We start from the raw sequence: 23,628 nt of genomic DNA on the forward strand, positions 1-23,628 counted from the left end.
CTTCCAACCTTTTCAAAACATTTAATGCTACCACCAAATATTGTAATTAGCTGGTCATTGCCAATAAGTCCAGCTTCCTATTTTTTCACTTTCTCTGTGAATAATTATATTCTATACGACCGAATGTGATTCAATTGATTCTATGTTTCTGGTGATAATTATGATTTTATTTGCAATCTCTGTCTTTTGAGATCTACAAACAAATTCATATATGGTCATTTGAAGAATGGCCCTACTGTATAAATCGAGTGCACTACATTGGCCTTGCAGTAACAGCACATTCAAAGCTCTATTTGACCTGACAACATAACAAATGTTTTAGTGCCAGAATATCATTTTCTCAGTCAATGCATGAGCCTTTCAATAACTTTTTGCAGGGGACAGCTAAATAGCGTTCTGCATAAAATTGTTGAATACTTTACTTTCTTTTTTTTGAAAGCAATTGCTTAAGTAAAAACATGTATTCAGACTTTTAAAGAATGAATTGATAGATCATGGTGAGTAGCAATATTCATTTGAATCATCTCCAATGTTACTGCAACGTTCTGTTGCATGTTTCACTAATTGTTATTGTTATTTTCTTGTTTGGCAGTGCTACGAGCAATCAGGAGACCCAAGTGTATGCAATCTGTTCTTTCAAAAATAAATCTGCTACAGCGAAAGTTGATAGAGTTACTATGTACCATCAGTTCAATGACAACACAAACAACATCAATACTATGGGACCTTATTCACTGGACAACAGCAGTCTCTATATAAATGGTATGAACTGTCTGGATATTTCACATTGGGGCTGAATTTGCGGTCGGAGACTTCCCACGGGCGGATGCCCCCGACTTGCAAAAATCTACGAACTTACCTGGTGGTCTGCGAGTTTCGGCAACTTGCGCTCTTGGGCCACTATGCGTAGGCCTGCATAGAGGCGCACCACTCCTCGGGGTACATGCTCTTCGTAAGCGCCCCTGGGATCACGTGGGCTTGCCCAACCATTCAAAGAAGGGAATCTTCATTCATTACTTATGGGGATTCCGTATGTACAGATCTCCCATAAATATGAATGGAGATCACATAAAAAAATACCTCTATACATCAAATAAACCAAAAATGAGTACATTTTTAAAATGAACTAAAATAGCATTTAATTAAATATTTAAAACAAGAATCACATTTTTTGAACAATATAAATGGACATGTTTTAATGGGGTTAAAATAAACTTCCCTTATTGTACAGGGTTATTAATGTACAAATGAATGAAAAAAATATATTTTTATGTTTTTTAAAACTCCTGCTTACGCCTTACATCTGCTTTTACCAGGTGTAAGAATTTCATGGAAATTCGCTGGGCAGAAGTTGGGCAAATCACCCAACTCTTGCCCGTGGAGGTCCGTTTCCCGGGAATACATGCGATCTGTCAAGATAATTCTTCATTTAGCGCATAGGCAGTGCATGACTAAACCCGGAACTTGCGCGGCTCCTACGGGTGTGTATGCATCTCGTACGTGCCCTTAGTGGCCGCAAATTCAGCTGCATTTTATCTGAAATCTCAGTGGGGACCTGTGTTCACAGGGAGCGTGGGTTGGATAATCTGTATGCTATGTTGTAGCACTATCTTCAAATGGAATTCCCTTTAATTCAACTTCAACTGGAGTGTGGTCTGCATTTATACCTTATGGGGGAGAAATTCGGGAACACCTCATTTGGTGACTTTTAAAAGTTGATAAAATTAGAGCCAGACCCTAATGTTTTTTAACTTTTGAAAAATTTGTTTGCGCTGAATCAAGCCCTCCACTTCCTTCCCGGAGCATCAGAGGCAGTAGGCGGGACGGTACTTGCACAGCGCTACACAATGGGCCGTGCAGCGCTGCCGCTTTGGAAGGCCCCTTCCCCCTTCCCCCCCTTAAAGGGAAGGGCCATCGCTGCAGGCTCTGCAAAAGAAGAACTTACCTGGACCCCGTAAGCAGCTGCGATCCAGCCCGATCAGCCCGATGCACTGCAGCAGAGTGCAACGCAGATCGATCGCCGGGGGGAGAAACTTGGGGAAAAAAGATCACAGATAGCACTGTCATTTTTTTTTACTTACCTTGGGCACCTCGTCTTTAAGAATCGCCCCTGAAATGCCTGGCCCCCCGATGAACGCCTCCTGCAGCTGCCAGTGTTTTCGCCCTGCGATGCTACAGGGGATGGGACTGACGTTCAGGTCTGGGGCGCTACCGGGGCGATGCGCGCTGCGATGACGGCACGATCTCCGGGTGAAGATGATCGGTGCGCAATGCCATACCGCCACTGGGAACCTCCCGCTGAAAATGGCGGAAATCTATCTTCTCACCCGGTCGATAAGTACTTAGTGGCCCATTATTGCCCCCCAGTGGCGTAAGTGGGAGGTGCTAAGGAGGCCAATTTCTAGGCCATTATATCTTAACAAGTGCTCTAAGATTTTCTCACTGCGATAAGATTATTACACCAAACATATAAAATATTTTATAGTATATTGAGGAAAGTTCCAATTGATTAAATTACATAATTCTGCTTTCAGGCTATCATGAAGCAACACCTCCAACCAGTGAGTATGGCTTGTGTTGGATTCATGTATTCCCATTTCATGTGTACTCTTGATTATTTTAACAAAGTGCTTAGTTTTCCTCAAACTTCTATTATTAATAGAATTCAATTGAACACTTATTATGAACACTTTTCATGTTTAGCAATCATTCAGTTCGTACGAAGTATGATATTTTCAGTTACATGTTGCAACATTCAGTTTATACCTTTTAGTCCCTTTTGTTTTGCATGAATTGTCTATAGCACAAATGGAACTGTAAAATAGATCAGCAATACAGTTGGGTTGTTTATTTCATTGTACAATTCTCTTTCTTTCTCACAGAAGCACCAACTGAGAAGCAAACACCCTCTGGGTTTAATGTGACCTTCACTATAACAAATTTGCCATTCATGGAATCACTACATGACCACACGTCACCCTTGTACAAATCAGCAGCAACTATTATTACTCGTCAGGTACACCATCAGAGCAATATTTATTAACATGATTTTCTGATTATTTAATATATTCATCTTATTGAAATATTAACATTATCTTTCTTGCAGCTCAATATCCTGTATAGGAGCAGTGATAAAAACACTAGGTTTAAGAACTGCAAAGTAATGTCCTTAAGGTAAGATTTATTCCACATTGTCCTCATTCTTCATTGAATCAATCCATCTTAGAAGCTTCACCACAGAAATATACCTTTTACCTCCACATCCATGTGCCAGTGTTATCTCCTCAACAGAGTGGTCTGCACGTACATCATTTCTCTGATCTTTCCCAGCATCATTTAACAGTTTTCCTTCCCATGTGTAGGTTTCATTCACTCTGAAATGCCATAATTTCTTCATGTTCAATATCTATTTGTGGTAAAGCCTTGCAATTTCTGCTTCAAATCCCAGTTCAGACAGCTTCTTTATGCTGTCATGATGTTCCTAAATTCATGCTCCATTTTATGACTGGTTCATCAACCAATGGATATACCTTTTCACTATTTACTATTTAAATCCTTTGAAAACATTGAAAAGTTCCATGAAATAGCAATAGCAATGTTTTGTCTTTAAGCAGTGATAGCAGATGAACACAATTTCTCATATTTTCATATTGTACTGTTAATAAATATATACAATGGGATAGATTTTAACTTGAGGCCTTGGCACCAAACTGGCGTTGCAGATCAGCCTCACATTAGAGAAACTGTCGGAATTTCACTCATTTGAAATCAATGGAAATGTAGATCAGGCTATTTCTATAACACCAGTTTATAGACTGAAAATCTACCCCTATGTCACAGTATGATTCAATTCATTGTACATTTGTGGTGATAATTTTATCTGCAATCAATGCCTTTTAACACCTACGCACATGTTACTTTACTTGATAGTTAAATACCATCTGAAAAACAGTTTGATTGTATAAATAGAGGGCACTACATACATCTCACTGTCATAGCACCTTTACACCACTGGTTAATCTGAAAGTATAATTTATTTTACTGTCCAGATTCAGTAATCTCAGTGGATCCATGAACCTTTAATTGTTCTGTCACTTTGCATTAGTGCTGCATTCCGTTTGTGAAATGTTGGGATAGTTTTATCCCCTGTAGAAATACATTTGGCTGGCTGGTGGATTACGTGCACCAACCATCCAAAAGTGTTGGCAACAGTCCTGATGCATTTTGAGAGCTGGCACTAAATAACGTACAACCAGTGAGCAGAATACAATCCCTCAGGGACAGACTGCCGGGTCCAGGCTGCCACAATAACAGACAGCCCTGCAGACACTGGGATGGACAAGGAAAGGTTTGGGGGGCTGGAGCTGGTGGGGGCGGGGCAGTTATTGCCCGGTGCAACAGTGGCCCAGGATGTTTATTGGTAGCCCAGATGAAGAATCCTCGCCACATCCACACAAAAATAAATAAAAACTTATCTTCTGTTTTCCTCTATAGCTGGACTGCCAGCTGAAACTGTGCATGCTCCACTCAGTTGAATGCTACATTCAACATAGGATGCAGATTTACACATTAAAGGGACGAGCTGCCTCAATCAGGCAACTGCTCCAGTCTCCCAGTGGTAGACCCTTATGAATATACCGCCGGTTGTCAGTTGGCGCAAACAGGATCAAATCCCACCATTTCTGGGACGCTGTTACTCTGTTACCGCCAGGCGTGAGGCCTCAAAGTTTCACAGGTTGAATACGTTTAGTTTCTAGTTTTTAAATTAATAGTTTTCATAAAAACATATACTCAAACCTTTACAAAGTGATCAGTGAGTAGCAATATTCAATTGGTCAAAATTCTGTTATATGTTTTATTAACTATTGTTATTTTCTCGTTTGACAGTGCTATGAGCAGTCGGGAGACCCAAGTGTATGCAATCTGTTCTTTCAACGATAATTCTGCGACACAGAAAGTTGATAGAGTTACTGTGTACCATCAGTTCAATTACAACACAAACAACATCACTACTTTGGGACCTTATTCTCTGGACAAGAACAGTCTCTACGTAAATGGTATGAACTGTCTGGTTATTGTATATTACACTGTAGAAACTATTCTGGAATCTCAGTGGGGACCTATGTTCACAGGACGCATGGGTCGGATAATCTAGTAGTGGGTAAAATGATGGAATCAATTATTAAGGATGTCATAGCAGTGCATTTGGAAAGAGGTGACATGATAGGTCCAAGTCAGCATGGATTTGTGAAAGGGAAATCATGCTTGACAAATCTTCTGGAATTTTTTGAGGATGTTTCCAGTAGAGTGGACAAGGGAGAACCAGTTGGTGTGGTATATTTGGACTTTCAGAAGGCGTTCCACAAGGTCCCACACAAGAGATTGATGTGCAAAGTTAAAGCACATGGGATTGGGGGTAGTGTGCTGACGTGGATTGAGAACTGGTTGTCAGACAGGAAGCAAAGAGTAGGAGTAAATGGGTACTTTTCAGAATGGCAGGCAGTGACTAGTGGGGTACCGCAAGGTTCTGTGCTGGGGCCCCAGCTGTTTACACTGTACATTAATGATTTAGATGAGGGGATTAAATGTAGTATCTCCAAATTTGCGGATGAAACTAAGTTGGGTGGCAGTGTGAGCTGCGAGGAGGATGCTGTGAGGCTGCAGAGCGACTTGGATAGGTTAGGTGAGTGGGCAAATGCATGGCAGATGAAGTATAATGTGGATAAATGTGAGGTTATCCATTTTGGTGGTAAAATCAGAGAGACAGACTATTATCTGAATGGTAACAGATTAGGAAAAGGGGAGGTGCAAAGAGACCTGGGTGTCATGGTACATCAGTCATTGAAGGTTGGCATGCAGGTGCAGCAGGCGGTTAAGAAAGCAAATGGCATGTTGGCCTTCATAGCAAGGGGATTTGAGTACAGGGGCAGGGAGGTGTTGCTACAGTTGTACAGGGCATTGGTGAGGCCACACCTGGAGTATTGTGTACAGTTTTGGTCTCCTAACCTGAGGAAGGACATTCTTGCTATTGAGGGAGTGCAGCGAAGGTTCACCAGACTGATTCCCGGAATGGCGGGACTGACCTATCAAGAAAGACTGGATCAACTGGGCTTGTATTCACTGGAGTTCAGAAGAATGAGAGGGGACCTCATAGAAACATTTAAAATTCTGACGGGGTTAGACAGGTTAGATGCAGGAAGAATGTTCCCAATGTTGGGGAAGTCCAGAACCAGAGGTCACAGTCTAAGGATAAGGGGTAAGCCATTTAGGACCGAGATGCGGAGGAACTTCTTCACCCAGAGAGTGGTGAACCTGTGGAATTCTCTACCACAGAAAGTTGTTGAGGTCAATTCACTAAATATATTCAAAAAGGAGTTAGATGAGGTCCTTACTACTAGGGGGATCAAGGGGTATGGCGAGAAAGCAGGAATGGGGTACTGAAGTTGAATGTTCAGCCATGAACTCATTGAATGGCGGTGCAGGCTAGAAGGGCCGAATGGCCTACTCCTGCACCTATTTTCTATGTTTCTATACTCCGATGTTGTAGTGCTATCTCCGAATATAATTCCCTTTGAATTCAGCTTCCCCACTGCATTGTTACCTTTTATATTTGTTCAAGTGCTCATAGCTTTTCTGACTTCATTGTGATTATTGCTCTAAACATATGAAACATTATAGAGTATATTGAAGAAAAGCTTGCCAATTGACTCATTTCATTCCAACGTACTATTCTTTTTCAGGCTATCATGTATCAACTCCTCGAATCAGTGAGTACAATTGCTGTTATTTCACTTATTTGTGCTTCTCTACAATCCTTTTGCTCTCTATTATTTGAACATTTTTTTCTGTGCTTCATTTTTTATGCTCAGCTAGGTTCAATTGAACAATTTTTATATAGTACATTGAATTTATCAGTTAGGAACATAGGAAGAGCCTAGGAACATGAGGAGGCCATTCAGCCCCTCGAGTCTGTTCCAACATTCAATTAGATCATGGCTGAGGAGTATCTCAACTCCATTTACCCGCCTTGGTTCAATGGGCTAGATGTTGTACAGCACCCCATTTGGGGCAATAACTTTTGTAGGAACGCAAAGGTATCGCTATGTGTAAAAGATTTGCAGATGATGGAAACTTCCGCTTTAGCACTCCAGGAGGGAAATGGTGTGTTAAATCAAGCGCTACCCCTTCCCTTAGAGCGCTAAAGGGAGTGTGAGGGGCGGTAGTGGCAGAGCGCTGAATAATGTTCAGGGTAACACTGCCATCTTTGGAGGCTCCTTCCCTCATTTAAAGGGAAGGGCCAATGTTAGTTTCATTCAATCTGCATCATATCTCTGAGAGTGCAGGGCTGACGAATCACGGAGTCCAAAAAAAACAAAAGACACCAGACTGGGGAGAATGATAAATTTTGCCCTACCTGACCACCACTGCCTTTAAATAGCACTCTCCATGCGACCAGCCGAGCTGACAATGCCTCCTGCAGCGGCTGTTGTTCACGCTCGCCGGTGCTGCAGGGGCCGGGAGTGAACATTGCAATGGGGTGGTAATGGGGCACTGCACACTGCGCACTGGATGACATCATGATCTACGGGGCGCTACAGAGCGAGTAACCCATTAGCACCGTTACCAGCCCCCGCAGGCGCTAATGGGAGGTGCAAACCAAGCCAATTTCTCCCCCCAAATCTCTTAATACCGTTGCCTTGCAAAAATCTATCAATCTCAGTTTTGATTGTTCAATCAGCAGGTCCTCATATTAGAACTTGAACTACAGTATAATTGCTACTTACATAACCTAGATTATGGATACGGAGATCATACCTAACTAACAAGGTATTAAAGGGAAAGGAAAGTCTATGGGGAGTAGTTTTTCTATCCCTTTCTTGATTGTGTTTGAGAGATGTTTGTAAAAATTCATCTGGCTAAAGTATGCCACCACCATCAGCCAGTGTTTTTTTTTGATCAAATAAAATTATTTTTATGTGGAGACAGCCATATAATAATGTCCCAGAACCTGTATTATTAAATACTATTCACACTATAGGTTCTTTGGAAAATATTTGCTTTGTCCTCTCCCTTGTTGCTGATCAAGTTGTGGTCTTTCTTAAATGTGGCAATAGATATTTTGGGATTTTGGGGACTATTTCTTTGGTAAATTTCTTTATTGTATTCTCTCCCATAATCTTTTTGTATTTAAAAAGGGTGGCCACCCTAATCGTTGCCTTGGCAGTTGCAAATGTATATACTTTGCAAGATATCAGGGGGTTCTCATGGTGGCAGAGAGCACTAACCCTTTATGCAGTGGTATTCTCTGATGTTATCTCATACTCAACCCTCCTTTCCGTAACTTCCGACCCAATACCAAGTCGGATGTCTTTCGGGCGGCCTTGGGTGCTGGATGTTAGTCCCTGAAATTGGCACCTGTTTTACACCAGTAAAATTAGGGGGTGGAAACTGGATCTTGTTTTGCCTGTTTTGCCTGTAGTACAGAAACCTCCCGTGGAGCAGAAAGGTTCCTAGGGAGGTTTCTGTACTACAGACAAAACAGGCAAAACAAGATCCAGTTTCCACCCCCTAATTTTACTGGAGGACTCATTAGTAATGAGAACATGATTTTATTCAAACTACCTGCAGCTCATGCAGTTTTAAGAAAAGTTTGTTTCTGTAGGAAACGAATTATTCAGTATTAAGGTGAGAATCTAGTACAGGTCAAAATTTTAAAATCTGTGGGTGTGGAAACTATCCAAAATATAATTGGGCAATCAGTGAAATGTTTCCCAATTTTTATACATGTTGGAATGTTTGACCAATGCCTTTTAATGACCTTAAGTTGTCTCCATTGTAAAAATTACAAAACAAAACCAATTGGCAATAAGCTGTATTATGTATTTAATTCTGTACTCCTGTTTCTTTCTAGATAAACAAACAATTGTGGTTGTAACACAAAATCCAGTTGAGGGCCAGAAACCTTTGTGCTTTAATGTGTCTTTTGTCATCACAAACCTACCATTGGATCCAGTTCTATTTGACTCCACTTCACATTCGTATCAGTCTGCTTCACGTAACATCATTTATCAGGTATAGCTAAATAAACCAAAAGAATAATTATTGGAGTAATTTACTTATCAAGTAATGTTAATATCCTATAAAAAACAATATATGTTTTGCAGCTCAATGCCTTGTATAGTAACAGCAATATAAACACAGTCTTCTCAGAATGTACAGACATCTCGTTAAGGTAAGGATCTTCTCTTAGCTGTTCCAAGTTTGGTCACAGTTTTGCTCATACACTTTTGAGTTTCTTCTCAGTACACAGCTGCTACTTAAATGGTATTTGACTGGGAGGTTCTTCTACTGACAATACTAATACTTTAAAAATTATTAATTAGACTTGCGATTCTTTGTATTTAGTATTTGAATTACTGTCAGATTGTATGATTCTCCATGTTATACAATCATCAAGAAACAGCCCTATTGTAGAACAAATATCTCAGATATTTTTACTTTGTATTTAAATGAGAGTTATTTTTAAAAAACATGCTTCATATAAGTCCCTTTAAAATACAACTTTATAAAGCAAGCGTTGATCTGTACATATAAAAATGTTCCCAAATTATGAGTCTGTCTGAGTCAGTTTTGATGAGCTGAATACGAGAGAACTGCTGTACAAGTCTACAGTTATCTATAATCTCGCATGTGTGCCAACTGGGATTAGAGTTGGTGGGGCTGAAATTGCCCCTCTCCTTAAGGCCTGTTACCACCGCAAATCGGCAGCCACGCTGCGGAGTGGAGTGGCCGCCGATTTTTCGTGGACTGGCTGCTGCTAGTCCAATTGCCCTCCCGAGTTTTCCCGGCAGTGCCCCGATCCCCCCTCCCACCGCTCTGCTGCTGCCGATTGGTGGTAAGCGCGTCATCACCGTGCGCACCGCAGGCCTACACCGTCCCATCCCCCCCCCCCCCGACGGTGACATTCCCCTCTGAAAATCATTGGCCCACCCGGCGGTGCCAAAACCATTTTTTTCCCAGTGGTCCACTGAGCCTGTGGCCTTCTGCAACAGCGGTGTGACTTCCCTTAAAGGGGAAGATGCACTGCCGCTGCTGCCATGTGATTTTTTTTTGTCGGCCGACTGCCATGTCGGCCCGACAATTATGCCCCTGGGTTCAGCCGGGCTGCCAACGGGCAGCCTGTCACCCACTCTTGGGTGCCAGGCCCCGTCCCGGCCGAAGTTTTAAAATTGCAGAGGTTCTCCCCTTTAAGTGAAAGGGAGAGACGTGGTGACGCAGCGACGTGATGACATCATCGGGGCTGTCACTCTGCATCGCCCCCAACCTTCGCCCCTCAATTGTTGCCACTGTCACGTATCCGCCCCTCAGGTGCTGCCACCGCCCCCATTAAGAGCAACTTCCGGATCCAAGGGAAAGAAAACAACAAAGAGCGGAATGTCGCTCAAGAGGCGACCTGAACCGCAGCTGCGGTAAAAACCATTGAAACGGGGTGGGAGTGCCCCATTTTGGGCGGGGGGGGCAATTTCTACCCCGGTGTCTTTGGATGCATCATTCCAAATGTGGGGTGTGAAGGTGTCTTATGAATGGACTATTGTATTCTCAGGAAAAGCAGGGAGGGATGGTGGATGTTTCTATTCCTTGATTTTGAGATTCACCAGATGGCAACAGGAGTATATTTGACATGTATAGCAGGCATCACATTGGAAATCAAAGATGGGATGTTTAAGGAATTATCGCTAAGGTTCTTGGACATAGTTACCTGTTTTTATAATCTGCTTTAATAAAGTCCTGTTGATGAACCATCATCAAGGAGTGGGAACCACTTCTGACAATGCCACATGAGTTTCTATTGACCGGCATGCTACATGCACAGGAGCTGTCTTTTCCAACGTATTTGAGACTGAAGTCAGTCCCACTTGGTGGACTTGATGTGCTAATGCCTCTAAATTTATACAAATTCAAATCAAATTCATTTTGACATTTTACATTTTAATTTGTTGCACTGTTTTCTGGTGATGACAAATAGCAGAGGCCAATTGGAATGCTCATCACTGGCCTCTCTGGACCAGCCACCACTGTTGTTACCACTGGGTTGACTTCCGAGTATCCCTTTTCCCTAGAGTGTCAGAGTAAAGCACTCTGCAAACTCCTGACCCTCCCATCTGCGTGTGCAATTCTTCACAAAATATAACTTTAAACAGCACCTATTAATCAATAAGATTAAAATGTAATTGCATCCTATACTCAAAAACAACTCTGAGTCATCTTTTAATTTTTTGTTATTTGCATTTTTTAAGGTTAAAGATATGCAATTGTTTTAATTGATTAATAAAATTTTCTCTAAAGATTAATAGTATTACTTATGAATAATTTTTGATGATTAATTCATTTTCTTGGCAGTGCTACAAATGATGATGGTGTGAAAGTGCATGCTGCCTGCTTTTTCAACAATGGTCCTCAGAACGTTGATAATGCTATTGTGGAGCAGGTGTTCAGAGACAGAACAAACAGTACCTCTACTTTAGCAACTTACAGACTTAACATCAACAGTCTCCAGATAACTGGTATTTCATCATTGACCATTTTATTTAAACTCTGTCTTACTTAATGCCCTATATATATCTCAATATCTCAATCAGACTATCTCTTAATGCTCTATTTATATATATATATCTCAATATCTTAATCAGACTATCCATATCAACATGGAATTTCAACTGAGACAACTCATTCTAAATACATGCACTTACTTTTTCAAGTTATCTGCTAAGTCATCTCCTTAACTTGTGAATAGACAAATATTTTTCTTTGTTGTTTCATGATAAGATTTATTATTTGAATAATAAACCAAATACATGCATCATTTCTTATTACACTTCCAAAGGACATCAATCTGGGGAGGGCCCATTCTTCCACTAGTTTAACATGGTGGATTGCTAACCATCGACTTGTTAACCACTTAGATACTTATAATCTCTTGCTTATGATTAGATTAATTCTACTGTTAGGTCACTGCTTTTTTGTTCTCTTTTTTTAAATGTTTTTTGTGCTTTCCAAGGCAAGAGGTGTTAGCATTAGGGAATAGAGAGTGTCTTCTCATTTCAGGCAGCCCGCATGAACATCAAGCATTCCAAAGTCATGGTTAGATGCTGAAAAATTTTCCTTTTATTTCACCCTAACGACATTAGTCCATCATTACAACATTTCATTTCCCACTCTAGCCACATCTTGTGGTTTCACTTCAGTGTCAATTTGGGGTAGTTTTGTAGTTCATGTTTAGTAGAAACTGGATTGACGTGGCCCAAAATGTATTTTTCACATGCCAAGCAGAGGCAGGAGATTTTCATCCTATTATTCTGAGGTGGATTCAAACACAGTCAAACAAAGGTGAAAGAACTATGTGCAAACTCAAACATACCCCGTCTCCTCCTTTACTTGTTGTTCACTAAACTAACACTTGGCTGCAATTTTACTGCTATCGGACTGCAAATACCAAGATGAAGCAATTATTTTACCTACAAATAATCTCCCCGCCACCCCCTTTCTCACCTGACAGTTTTGACATCTTGCTGCAGTATAGTTCCATGAATGTTGGCAGCTTCTCAGTACCTGGCCCAAGTGGCATTATTCAATGTGTGAGTCTTGGCAGTGAATGTTAGCAGGCTATTCAACAACAGGAGACATCAGTTAGGCCCAATACTGCCTTCATCCTGCTTCCACTTATATAAGTGTTGCTGGGTAACAATTGTCTGAAAGGTCTTTACTTGTTTATCTGCCCTCCAGCCTAAAGGAACTGAGTCCAATTATAAGGTGCCGATCACAGTCCCAGCTGAGCATTGCTCAGGCACCAAACCCAGGCCCTTCCTGGTCTGTGTGACTTAGATACTTACCGGATAAAGTCTTTGAGCCATAGATTGATAATGAAAACTGTTAAACTGACCGACATTGGAATAGAACTTCATGTTCTTTGTCTGCATGGAAATCTTGAACTAACTGGAAATGACATACTTTACTACCAATTTATATTCCAGGTTCAATTCTAGTGTCCTTTAGGTATGTTTAGGAAACAAATTTCTATCTCCAGACTATTCTTACTTTGAAGAGTGAACTAGAGAAAATGCTATTCAAATTTTAACTTAACAAAAATTATAAATAAATAAATAACTAATAAAGAAGCACAAAATGTAAACATCTTTAAAAAGTTAAGACCTAAATGACACCATTGATCAGCTCCTGAATCCTGAATTGCTTTGCTTTTCAAGCTGCCAGATGTAAAATGTAGATTTTACAGTCAACTAATTTCTGCATTAATTTTTGGACAGTATTAAAAATGTGTCTCATTTTAGGCTGCGAGGAACTGAAAGCCACTGCTACGATCAAAGAACTGGATCTGCTAATAGTTTCAGAACGACAAGGAGACCTCGCCTTTCAAATTAACTTCACAATAATAAATTACAACTTTATTGATGAACTCCAAAATTCACGTTCGCCAGAATATAAACGAATGGCAGCCAATATTAACAGTCAGGTATGGACTTCTGTTTTTTATCAACTTCATTAGCATTGAAATATTTATGAAAAATACGTGGCTTGAGAAATGGTGCAAGGGGGAGGGATTCAAATTCCTGGGGCATTGGAACCGGTTCTGGGGAGGTGGGACCTGTACAAACGGGACGGTCTGCACCTGGGCAGGACCGGAACCGATGTCCTAGGGCGGAGTGTTTGCTAGTGCTGTTGGGGAGGGTATAAACTAAAAAGGCAGGGGGATGGGAATCTATGCAGGGAGACAGAGGGAAGTAAAAAGGAGGCAGAAGCAAAAGGTAGGAAGGAGACAAGCAAGAGTGGAGGGCAGAGAAATCAAGGGCAAAAATCAAAAAGGACCACATTACAACATAATTCTAAAAGTACAAAGAGTGTTAAAAAAACAAGCCTGAAGGCTCTGAGTCTCAATGCGAGGAGCATTCGTAATAAGGTGGATGAATTCACTGCGCAGATAGCTGTTAACGGATATGATGTAAGTGGGAGTACGGAGACCTGGCTCCAAGGTAACCAAGGCTGGGAACTCAACATGCAGGGGTATTCAATATTCAGGAAGGACAGACAGGAAGGAAAATTAGGTGGGGTAGCGTTACTGGTTAACGAAGAGATTAACGCAATAGTAAGGAAGGACATTAGCGTGGATGATGTGGAATCTGTATGGATAGAACTGCGAAACACCAAAGTGCAGAAAACATTAGTGGGAGTTGTGTACAGACCACCAAACAATAGTAAAGAGGTTGGGGATGGCATCAAACAGGAAATTAGGGACGCGTGCAATAAGGGTACAGCAGTTATCATGGATGACTTTAATCTGCATATTGATTGGGCTAATTAAATTGGTAGCAATAATGTGGAGGAGGATTTCCTGGAGTGTATAAGGGATAGTTTTTTAGACCAATACGTTGAGGAACCAACTAGAGAGCTGACCATCTTAGACTGGGTCTTGTGTAACGAGAGAGGATTAATTAACAATCTTGTTGTGCGAGGCTCCTTGGGGAAGATTGACCATAATATGGTAGAATTCTTCATTAAGATGGAGAGTGACACTGTTAATTCAGAGACTTAAAGAAAGGTAACTTCGACGGTATGAGATGTGAATTGGCAAGGATAGACTGGAGAATGATACTTAAAGGGTTGACAGTGGATAGGCAATGGCAGACATTTAAATATCACCTGGATGAACTACAACAATTGTACATCCCTGTGTGGTGTAAGAATAAAAAAGTGAAGGTGGCTCAACCGTGGCTAACAAGGGAAATTAGGGAAAGTGTTAAATCCAAGGAAGAGGCATATAAATTGGCCAGAAAAAGCAGCAAACCCGAGGACTGGGAGAAATTTAGAATTCAGCAAAGGAGGACTAAGGGTTTAATTAGGAAGGGGAAAATAGAGAATGAGAGTAAGCTTGCAGGGAACATAAAAACTGACTGCAAAAGCTTCTATAGATATGTGAAGAGAAAAAGATTAGTGAAGACTAATGTAGGTCCCTTGCAGTCAGAATCAGGGGAATTCATAATAAGGAACAAGGAAATGGCAGACCAATTAAACAAATACTTTGGTTCTGTTTTCACTAAAGAAGACACGAATAACCTCCCAAAAATACAAGGGGACTGAGGGTCTAGCGAGAAGGGGGAACTGAGGGAAATCCTTATTAGTCAGGAAATGGTGTTAGGGAAATTGAAGAGACTGAAGGCCGATAAATCCCCAGGGCCTGATAGTCTGCACCCCATAGTACTTAAGGAAGTGGCCCTAGAAATAGTAGATGCACTGGTGGTCATTTTCCAACATTCCATGAACTCTGGTTCAGTTCTTATGAATTGGAGGGTATCTAATGTAATCCCACTTTTTTAAAAAGGTGGGAGAGAGAAAACAGGGAATTATAGACCGGTTAGCCTGACATCAGTGGTGGGGAAAATGCTGGAATCAATTATTAAAGATGTAATAGCAGCGCATTTGGAAAGCAGTGACAGGATCGGTCTAAGTCAGCGTGGATTTATGAAAAGAAAATCATGCTGGACAAATCTTCTAGAGTTTTTTGAGGATGTAACTAGTAGAGTGGATAAGGGAGAACCAGTGGATGTGGTTTATTTGAACTTTCAAAAGGCTTTTGACAAGGTCCCACACAATAAATTAGTGTGCAAAATGAAGGTACATAGTATTAGGGGTAATGGATAGAGAATTGGTTGGCAGACAGGAAGCAAAGAGTAGGAATAAACGGGTCCTTTTCAGAATGGCAGGCAGTGACTAGTGGGGTGCCGCAGGGTTCAGAGCTGGGACCCCAGCTATTTACAATATACATTAATGATTTAGACGAAGGAATTGAATGTAATATCTCCAAGTTTGCAGATGACACTAAGCTGGGTGGCAGTGCGAGCTGCGAGGAGGATGCGAGGAGGCTGCAGGTGGACTTGGACAGGTTAGGTGGATGAGCAAATGCATGACAGATGCAGCATAATATGGATAAGTGTGAAGTTATCCACTTTGGTGGCAAAAACACGAAGGCAGATTATTATCTGAATGGTGACAGATTAATAAAAGGGGAGGTGCAACGAGATCTGGGTGTCATGGTACATCAGTCATTGAAGGTAGGCATGCAGGTACAGCAGGCAGTAAAGAAAGCAAATGGCATGTTGGTCTTCATAGCAAGGGGATTTGAGTATAGGAGCAGGGAGGTCTTACTGCAGTTGTACAGGGCCTTGGTGAGGCCACACCTTGAATATTGTGTGCAGTTTTGGTCTCCTAATCTGAGGAAGGACATACTTGCTATTGAGGGAGTGCAGCGAACGTTTACCAGACTGATTCCCGGGATGGCAGGACTGACACATGAAGAAAGACTGGATCGACTAGGCTTGTATTCACTGGAATTTAGAAGGATGAGAGAGGATCGCATAGAAACATATAAAATTCTGACGGGATTGAACAGATTAGATGCAGGAAGAATGTTCCCGATGTTGGGGAAGTCCAGAACCAGGGGTCACAGACTAAGGGTAAGGGGTAAGCCATTTAGGACCGAGATGAGGAGAAACTTCTTCACTCCGAGAATTGTGAACCTGTGGAATTCTCTACCACAGAAAGTTGGTTGAGGCCAGTTCATTAGATATATTCAAAAGGGAGTTAGATGTGACCCTTACAGCTAAAGGGATCAAGGGGTATGGAGAGAAAGCAGGAATGGGGTATTGAAGTTGCATGATCAGCCATGATCATATTGAATGGTGGTGCAGGCTCGAAGGGCCGAAAGGCCTACTCCTGCACCTATTTTCTATATTTCTATGACAACATTTCCCAGAAAATGTTCTTACTTTAGTGAGTTATTCATTTCATTTTTAAATATTTTTCAGTGCAACAAACAAAATTTACTTTTGATGAATTTTGTTCTATTTTTACCCATTTTTATTTTAAATATTTTATATGTTTAAAAAGGAGAAGACTTAAACACACTATAAATCTTTTGCAGCTTTCAGATTTATTTGAAAAGAGCACTTTAAAGAACTGCTATAAAGGTTGCCGCGTCACTGATTTAAGGTAAGAAAAAGATTTACTATTCTTGTTAAGTAAAGGCACTTAAAAGTCAAAAAAAGGTGGCCCACTACACAAAAAATCATTGTGACTAGTTCAAAATTATTATAGTCCGGGCACTGGGAATAGGAGGCATAACTGGATAGCAGAAAATAAATTCAAACTAGAAAAAGAAAGACCATACACAGGAAATAACTCAGACTTTAAAATAACTATCCTTTAATTATTCAGCTGAAAAAGAAAATACAGTTTTCATCGAATCAAAGAAATTTACAGCACGGAAGGTGGCCATTTCGTCCCATTGTGTCTGCGCCGGCTGACAATGAGCTATCCATCCTAATCCCACTTTCCAGCTCTTGGTCCGTAGCCGTGTAGGTTACAGCACTTCAAGTGCACATCCAAGTACTTTTTAAATGTGGTGAGGGTTTCTGCCTCTACCACCCTTTCTGGCAGTGAGTTCCAGACCCCCACCACTCTCTGGGTAAAGACATTTCCCCTCAAATCTCCTCTAAACCTTCTTCCAATTACTTTAAATCTATGCCCCCTGGTTGTTGACCCCTCTGCTAAGGGAAATAGGACCTTCCTATCCACTCTGTCTAGGCCCCTCATAATTTTATACACCTCAACAAGGTCTCCCCTCATCCTCCTCTGACCAAAGAAAACAAACCCAGCCTATTCAATCTTTCCTCATAGCTAAAAATTCCTTTTTAATTGCACCCCTGCACTTTCTATACTCCTCGAGAGTTTCTGCAGTATTAAGCGCTCTGTACCTGTCATAAGCCTCCCTTTTCTTTTATCCTACCATGTGTGTCCCTTGACATCCAGGGGGCTCTAGATTTGTTAGTCCCAACTTTTTTCTTTAAGGGAACATACTTGCTCTGAACCCTGTGGATCTCCTCCTTGAATGCCTCCCACTGCTCTGACACTGCTTTACCTTCAAGTAGCTGTTTCCAGTCCACCTTGGCTAAATCCCATCTCTGCTTAGCAAAATTGGCATAACCTAAATGAGAACTTTTACTCCTGGTCTAACTTTGTCCTTTTCCATAACTACCCTAAACCAGGTTTTAACTTTAAAGCTTCAATAGTTGGACTCAACACTTATGTTAACTGTATGGGGTCTAGTTTATGCAGTAGTGTGAAGGCAAAAAAATAGCCAAAAGAATGAGCTGCACTATAAAATACTGCAAGAGAAGCATGAGCCAAATAAAACCAATTCACCCCAAAGTTTCTGGACTCCATGGAGATAGTATGGCTCCGGGTGGGGTGGAGTGTAAAATGTTGCGATACATGGAGTATCACCGTTGTGGGGGGCGGGCTGGTTGGGCCGCATGCTCTTTACCTGTCTGCCATTGTTCATTGTTGATAGATTTATGGCTGAAGGGGGCAGAGGTTTGGGGCAGGACACAGTTCTACTGGCACTCTGCCCTATTTACACTCGCCATTTAAATCCCAGTGTGGGGGTGGGGGTGCCTGTGGACAGATTCGTCACTCCTTCCCTACCTTCTCTCCTGGGTCCCCCCGCTTCAGACAGGTGGGAAAAGGGGAATTCCTGGCCGCAGCCTAAATCAGGAATGTATAAATTAGAATTCTAAAAAATGTATTTATTCATGGGATGTGGGCGTCATTGGCAAGGCCAGAATTTATTGTCCATCTCGAATTGCCCTTGAGAAAGTGATGGTGAGCTACCTTCTTGAACTGCTGCAGTCCATGTGTCTACTTCTTTGTAGCGGTTTTGGTACAACTAAGTGGCTTGCTAGACTGTTTCAGAGGGCAGATAAGAGTCAACCACATTGCTGTGGGTTTGGAGTCACATATAGGCCAGACCAGGTAAGGACGGCTGATTTCCTTCCCTAAAGGACATTAGTGAACCGGATGGGTTTTAACGACAATCATTACTGATGCTAGCTTTTTATTCCAGATTTATTAATTAATTGAATTTAAATCCACCAGCTGCCGTGAAGGATTTGAACTCATGTCTCCAGGTCATTAGTCCAAACCGCTAGATTACTAGTCCAGTAACATAACCATTATGCCATTGTACCCTTAATTCAATGCAAAATCATGTACAGAAAGCAAAATAAATAAAGTGAAAGAAAATTGGGATTAAGGCAGAAATAAAAAAAGAGACTTTTTAAAAATGTCCAAAAATAACTACATTCTGAAGGAATGAACTCCATGCTTGTAAAGTTAAATGTTCAGGGCCATAGACGTTGTTTGGCAGTAGCTAAGACTTATCACACTGTTAAAAATTCACTTACACCTGAATGTACCAGCCCTAACTTTTTCTGGCGTGTTTAATGGATAATGTAATGTATGCACCTGTGGGTATGCTCATAGGTTTGTAGAACTGTTGAAAAAGGGGCAGTTGAAAAATGTTTGGAGTGTCCCCCAGATCGGGGGGCACTTTGATTTAACTGTAATTTCGTTTTCAGCCAAAAGAGTTGTAGAACTGTTGAATTAGAGTGGCTTAGCCAGTCACGTGATGTTCACAAGACTCAATAAAACCCCAGCCAGTTGGATTCAGGGCATCCACGATGAGGTGTGCAGTTGTGAGTCTGGTGGATGAACTGGTAATGTGTAGTGTGATTGTTAAACCTTTTGCTAATAAGCCAACTAGTTCTTAACAGCAATGTGTTGTTACGAATTCTTAAGCAAAGAACCCATGAAGCAAATACTTTGCAGGTATCTAGTGGGTAAGTACCGCAACTTCATGCCCTTCAGGTATTTTAATGCCAAATCTCTCAGTGAGCAGTGTACTGGTGTAGCGAAGCTTGTAGAGGAGCAGGGCAAATCGGATGGCAACTTTTGGATTTCCATGTTTAACTGCGCATGTATGGAGGCTGGAAGTTGCTGTCCAATTTACACATTGATAACGGTGAGCACTGTTAGCCCCACCATTTTTTCTACCGCAAAATCCGGTCCATTAACTACGTTCAACATGGACATATGTTTTCATTGGAGAAGAAAATCATAATTATATTGATGTCTTTATTTTTGATCTGCCCCAACAGCCCAGGACCACTCAAAGTTTCTGCTTTCTGCTACTTTGATCCTGCTAAAAACACTACACCAATCGTTTCAGAGGAACTCAAAAAAGAATTTGATGCAGGAACAAATGGAACAAAGTGGCTTGGCAGAGCATTTCAACTTATGAGTGATAGTGTATCTGTGGGTATGTATCAGTCCTACATTGCTATTCCTAATTTCGAGTCACTTATTCTATGTTTATTTTTCAGAAGCAACAAACTGCATTCTCATGTCTGGTCTTTGCTAAAGCCATATACATGTACACTCGGGAGGAGAAATTCGGGAGTGCCCCATTTGGGGATGTAACTTTGAAAAGTTGAAAACATTAGTGCCTGGAGCTTGAAAACAGAAGGCTGAGGGGCAACCCAATTGAGGTCTTTAAAATTCTGAAAGGTTTTTGATAGAGTGGATACAGAGAGAATGTTTCCACTTGTTGTGAAGAACATAACTAAAGGCCGTTAATATAAGATAGTCACCAAAAAAATCAAATAGGAAATTCAGAAGAAACTTTTTTACCCAGAAAGTGGTGAGAACGTGGAACTTGCTACCACAGGGAGTGGTTGAGGCAAATAGTATCGATGCATTTAAGGGGAGGCTAGATAAGCATATGAGGGAGAAGGGACTAGAGGGTTATGCTGACAGAGTTAGATGAGGAAAGATGGGAGGAGGCTCGAGTGGAGCATAAGCACCGCTATAGACTGGTGGGTCAAATGGCCTGTTTCTGTGCTGTATATTCTATGTAATCCTATGTATTCCCTAGCCAAGGTGCATTAAATCTAAAATCCATGGACTCAACTTCAGATCAATCCTTGCCCTCACTCCATTATTTTTCATAACGCTTGCCCAACTGAGTGGAATACGTATAGTATATTACCTAGATGATTGAGATATATTTAATTATGTTATTTTCATTATTATTGTTTTGTACAATTATATTGTTATATTGTGTTTATCTCCATGCAGCCGCCATGCCGTCTGTCGATTCTGACAGAACTGAATTACCGTACTGGGCCATCATAGTTATAGTATTGGTCATACTGCTCGCTGTGTTTATACTTGTGATGTTAGGCTTTTTGGTAAGTACATTCAGTTCTTCTATGACATATTACCACATGTAAGAACTGTTATCACCACACATTAAGGTGCCCAGATTTTCTCATCTGTACCAGGTTGCTCACCAATTACAGAATTATTTGATAAAATTAAACGAAATAGGACAGTTGAAGAAGCAATTTCACAGTTACCCATTATTTGTCAGTAACAATTGATGGAAAAGATTTCCAGAACAATTACAACTATTTTCACAATTGCATTCAAAATCAACAATTTTTCAAATGTGTAGTTTGACCTCTGACTTGAAGGATGTACCTGAATGTTCCTATTCCAGAAATGGACATGAGAACATTTTGAAAAAAGTGTTTTCCAGATCTTTCATGTATTTAATTTATTTCTACAACTTTTTTGTCCTGTCAAAATTTGATTTTGATACATGTATTCCAAGCTGGTATTCCCAATGTCAGAGTAATAGTTTACTTACCAGCAAACACCGTGGAAGCGATGTCACTAAAGGAACAGATTAGGAATGAAGAGAATATGTGGGTGGACCAGTGCAGGTGGCATGATGCTGCTGAGTGTTGGCATGTTAATATGCCACTCCAGTAAGTTCCCCTGAATAATTGGTTGATGCCAGGCAGCATCTCCATGTAAGATCCTGGCACCTCCTGATGTCTGGCCACATGGGGCACTGGATGTGGTCTCACTCTCACCTACAGAAGTATTCAGTCAGGCAGACCAAGAACAGGATAAGTTACAGGTGCACTATAACAAGAAAAACAATCGATCAAACAAAAAAAACAACTGATTAACAGTCTAACCTATATTATACCTGGCATGGGAGCACTTGCTGCTGTCACTCAGTACCAAAAGTGGGAAAATATTCCATGGTGCACCATAGCTGGATAAACACTACCATTCAACTAAAGGAAGAACAGAAATATAGATCTTCTTAAAAAAATTTTACGTCCAAGCGCACTTCCTGTGCACCATTTGACTTGTCGTTTCATGTTTTTCTGTCAACATTTTCCTCATTATAACTTCCCGTGTCCACATTTATTAGTTTAGCCTTTGTAAGCTTGCCATGCTATTACTGCACACTATGGCCACACAATATGCATGGGCCCAATGTGAAAAATGTCAGAGTCTGCTGCTGCCACCTGGTGTCATGTTCAAGTTATTTTCCCCCCCTCCCCCGCCCTCAACATGCTCCTTCCTTTTCTCTGATAATACTTAAAATTGTCATATCAAAAGAGCTTAAGCATAGTGGCAAAAGTAATTTAATTTAACAGTTAATAACATCTGGCAATCCCTTTTCGCTTGGCTTGGTGTCAGCAGCCTACAAGCATCTACAATCCACTTGCCCAACTGCCAACTGAGACAATTTCTCTCTCACAATGGCCCCATCGAGCCTCTGGCAGAAACTCCCTCAGTAAAAGGCCTTATGCTGTATAAATTATGGGAACACTCAAACCACAGACAGAACCCTACGATTCAAGCAGCACTTAATCTGTAACTGATATCGTTGAGCCTCAACCCCACCAAAAATCATGGCCTCCCTCCCTCATTGAATAGAACCTTTAGCACCTAAACCACCCCATCCCAATTAGCAGTAGCTTCCCGTTTCCAGCAACCAGGTTTGCTGCACTGCATATATGCAATATGTTCAGCACCCCAGCTCCCTGTTTTGGTTTGATGGTCTATTACACAACCCTAGATGCACTTTGGTATTTCTGAAGAGTTTCAGTTGGATTGAATGTTTCCCCACTATTTTCTCCACTTGCAATATTCCCTCACTCCAGTATTTTTATTTCATTTCAAATAAAGGTGGCCACTCCACCACCCACCTATCATATACTTTCCAAACAATGTCTTTAAAAACCTAGTGTAAGCTGTAAAGTTAGATACGTGTTCATGAGATTTGTTTCCTTTACTTCTGTGATGCACAGATTAACTTTGTAGAGCCTTTCCTAAGGAAAACATCATAGGTTGGACAGGATCCGTTTTAATCGGTAGCTCAAAATGATCAGTCAAATGGCCTTTTCGCACTATATACTTTTCCTATCTCGGTAGCCTGAGCCTGTGGCTTGTGTCACACATTGTAATACTTCATGCATAACAGTTTATAAATAAATGTTATCCTTTTCTTTTAGATTGCATCATGTGTACAGCAAAAGTATCATGGCTTCTACCACTTCATACAAAATCCTTTTGGAATCTACTATACACATCTGAATGGAAAGAAGTAGTCCCATAGCTCTTGAATATTACAACAATGATAGTAAATAGATTAATCATAATGACATTTTACTCTTATGAATATATTGAAAAGATAAAGTTTCAATTATTATATATTTCTGACTCTTTTAGCACTGCAACTGGATTGCTGCATTTCTTCCCCAAGGTGTTTATTCTTCCTTGATTTTATTCTTGGAAGAATATCTGTTTGGTTTACTTTGATATGCATGCAAACTTCTATGAATAGAATCTTAGAAA

General features: G+C 40.9%; 1 protein-coding gene across 1 annotated transcript in view; it reads left to right on the forward strand.

Moving 5' to 3' along the window:
• The window catches only part of LOC139229010 (mucin-16-like), a 40,719-nt gene extending 17,338 nt beyond the window's left edge, over window positions 1-23,381 (forward strand). The window contains exons 19-32 of the mRNA XM_070860674.1: window positions 593-762; window positions 2,535-2,561; window positions 2,883-3,016; window positions 3,107-3,174; window positions 4,888-5,057; window positions 6,741-6,767; window positions 8,912-9,072; window positions 9,165-9,232; window positions 11,401-11,564; window positions 13,347-13,528; window positions 16,991-17,058; window positions 20,064-20,224; window positions 21,043-21,155; window positions 23,286-23,381. Coding sequence (XP_070716775.1) covers window positions 593-762; window positions 2,535-2,561; window positions 2,883-3,016; window positions 3,107-3,174; window positions 4,888-5,057; window positions 6,741-6,767; window positions 8,912-9,072; window positions 9,165-9,232; window positions 11,401-11,564; window positions 13,347-13,528; window positions 16,991-17,058; window positions 20,064-20,224; window positions 21,043-21,155; window positions 23,286-23,381 — 1,609 coding nt within the window. The remainder of the gene's footprint in view (window positions 1-592; window positions 763-2,534; window positions 2,562-2,882; window positions 3,017-3,106; window positions 3,175-4,887; window positions 5,058-6,740; window positions 6,768-8,911; window positions 9,073-9,164; window positions 9,233-11,400; window positions 11,565-13,346; window positions 13,529-16,990; window positions 17,059-20,063; window positions 20,225-21,042; window positions 21,156-23,285) is intronic.
• Window positions 23,382-23,628: the final 247 nt, after the last annotated feature.

The sequence above is a fragment of the Pristiophorus japonicus genome, chromosome 18 (genome assembly GCF_044704955.1).
Source record: "Pristiophorus japonicus isolate sPriJap1 chromosome 18, sPriJap1.hap1, whole genome shotgun sequence".
NCBI classification, from domain to species: domain Eukaryota; kingdom Metazoa; phylum Chordata; class Chondrichthyes; family Pristiophoridae; genus Pristiophorus; species Pristiophorus japonicus.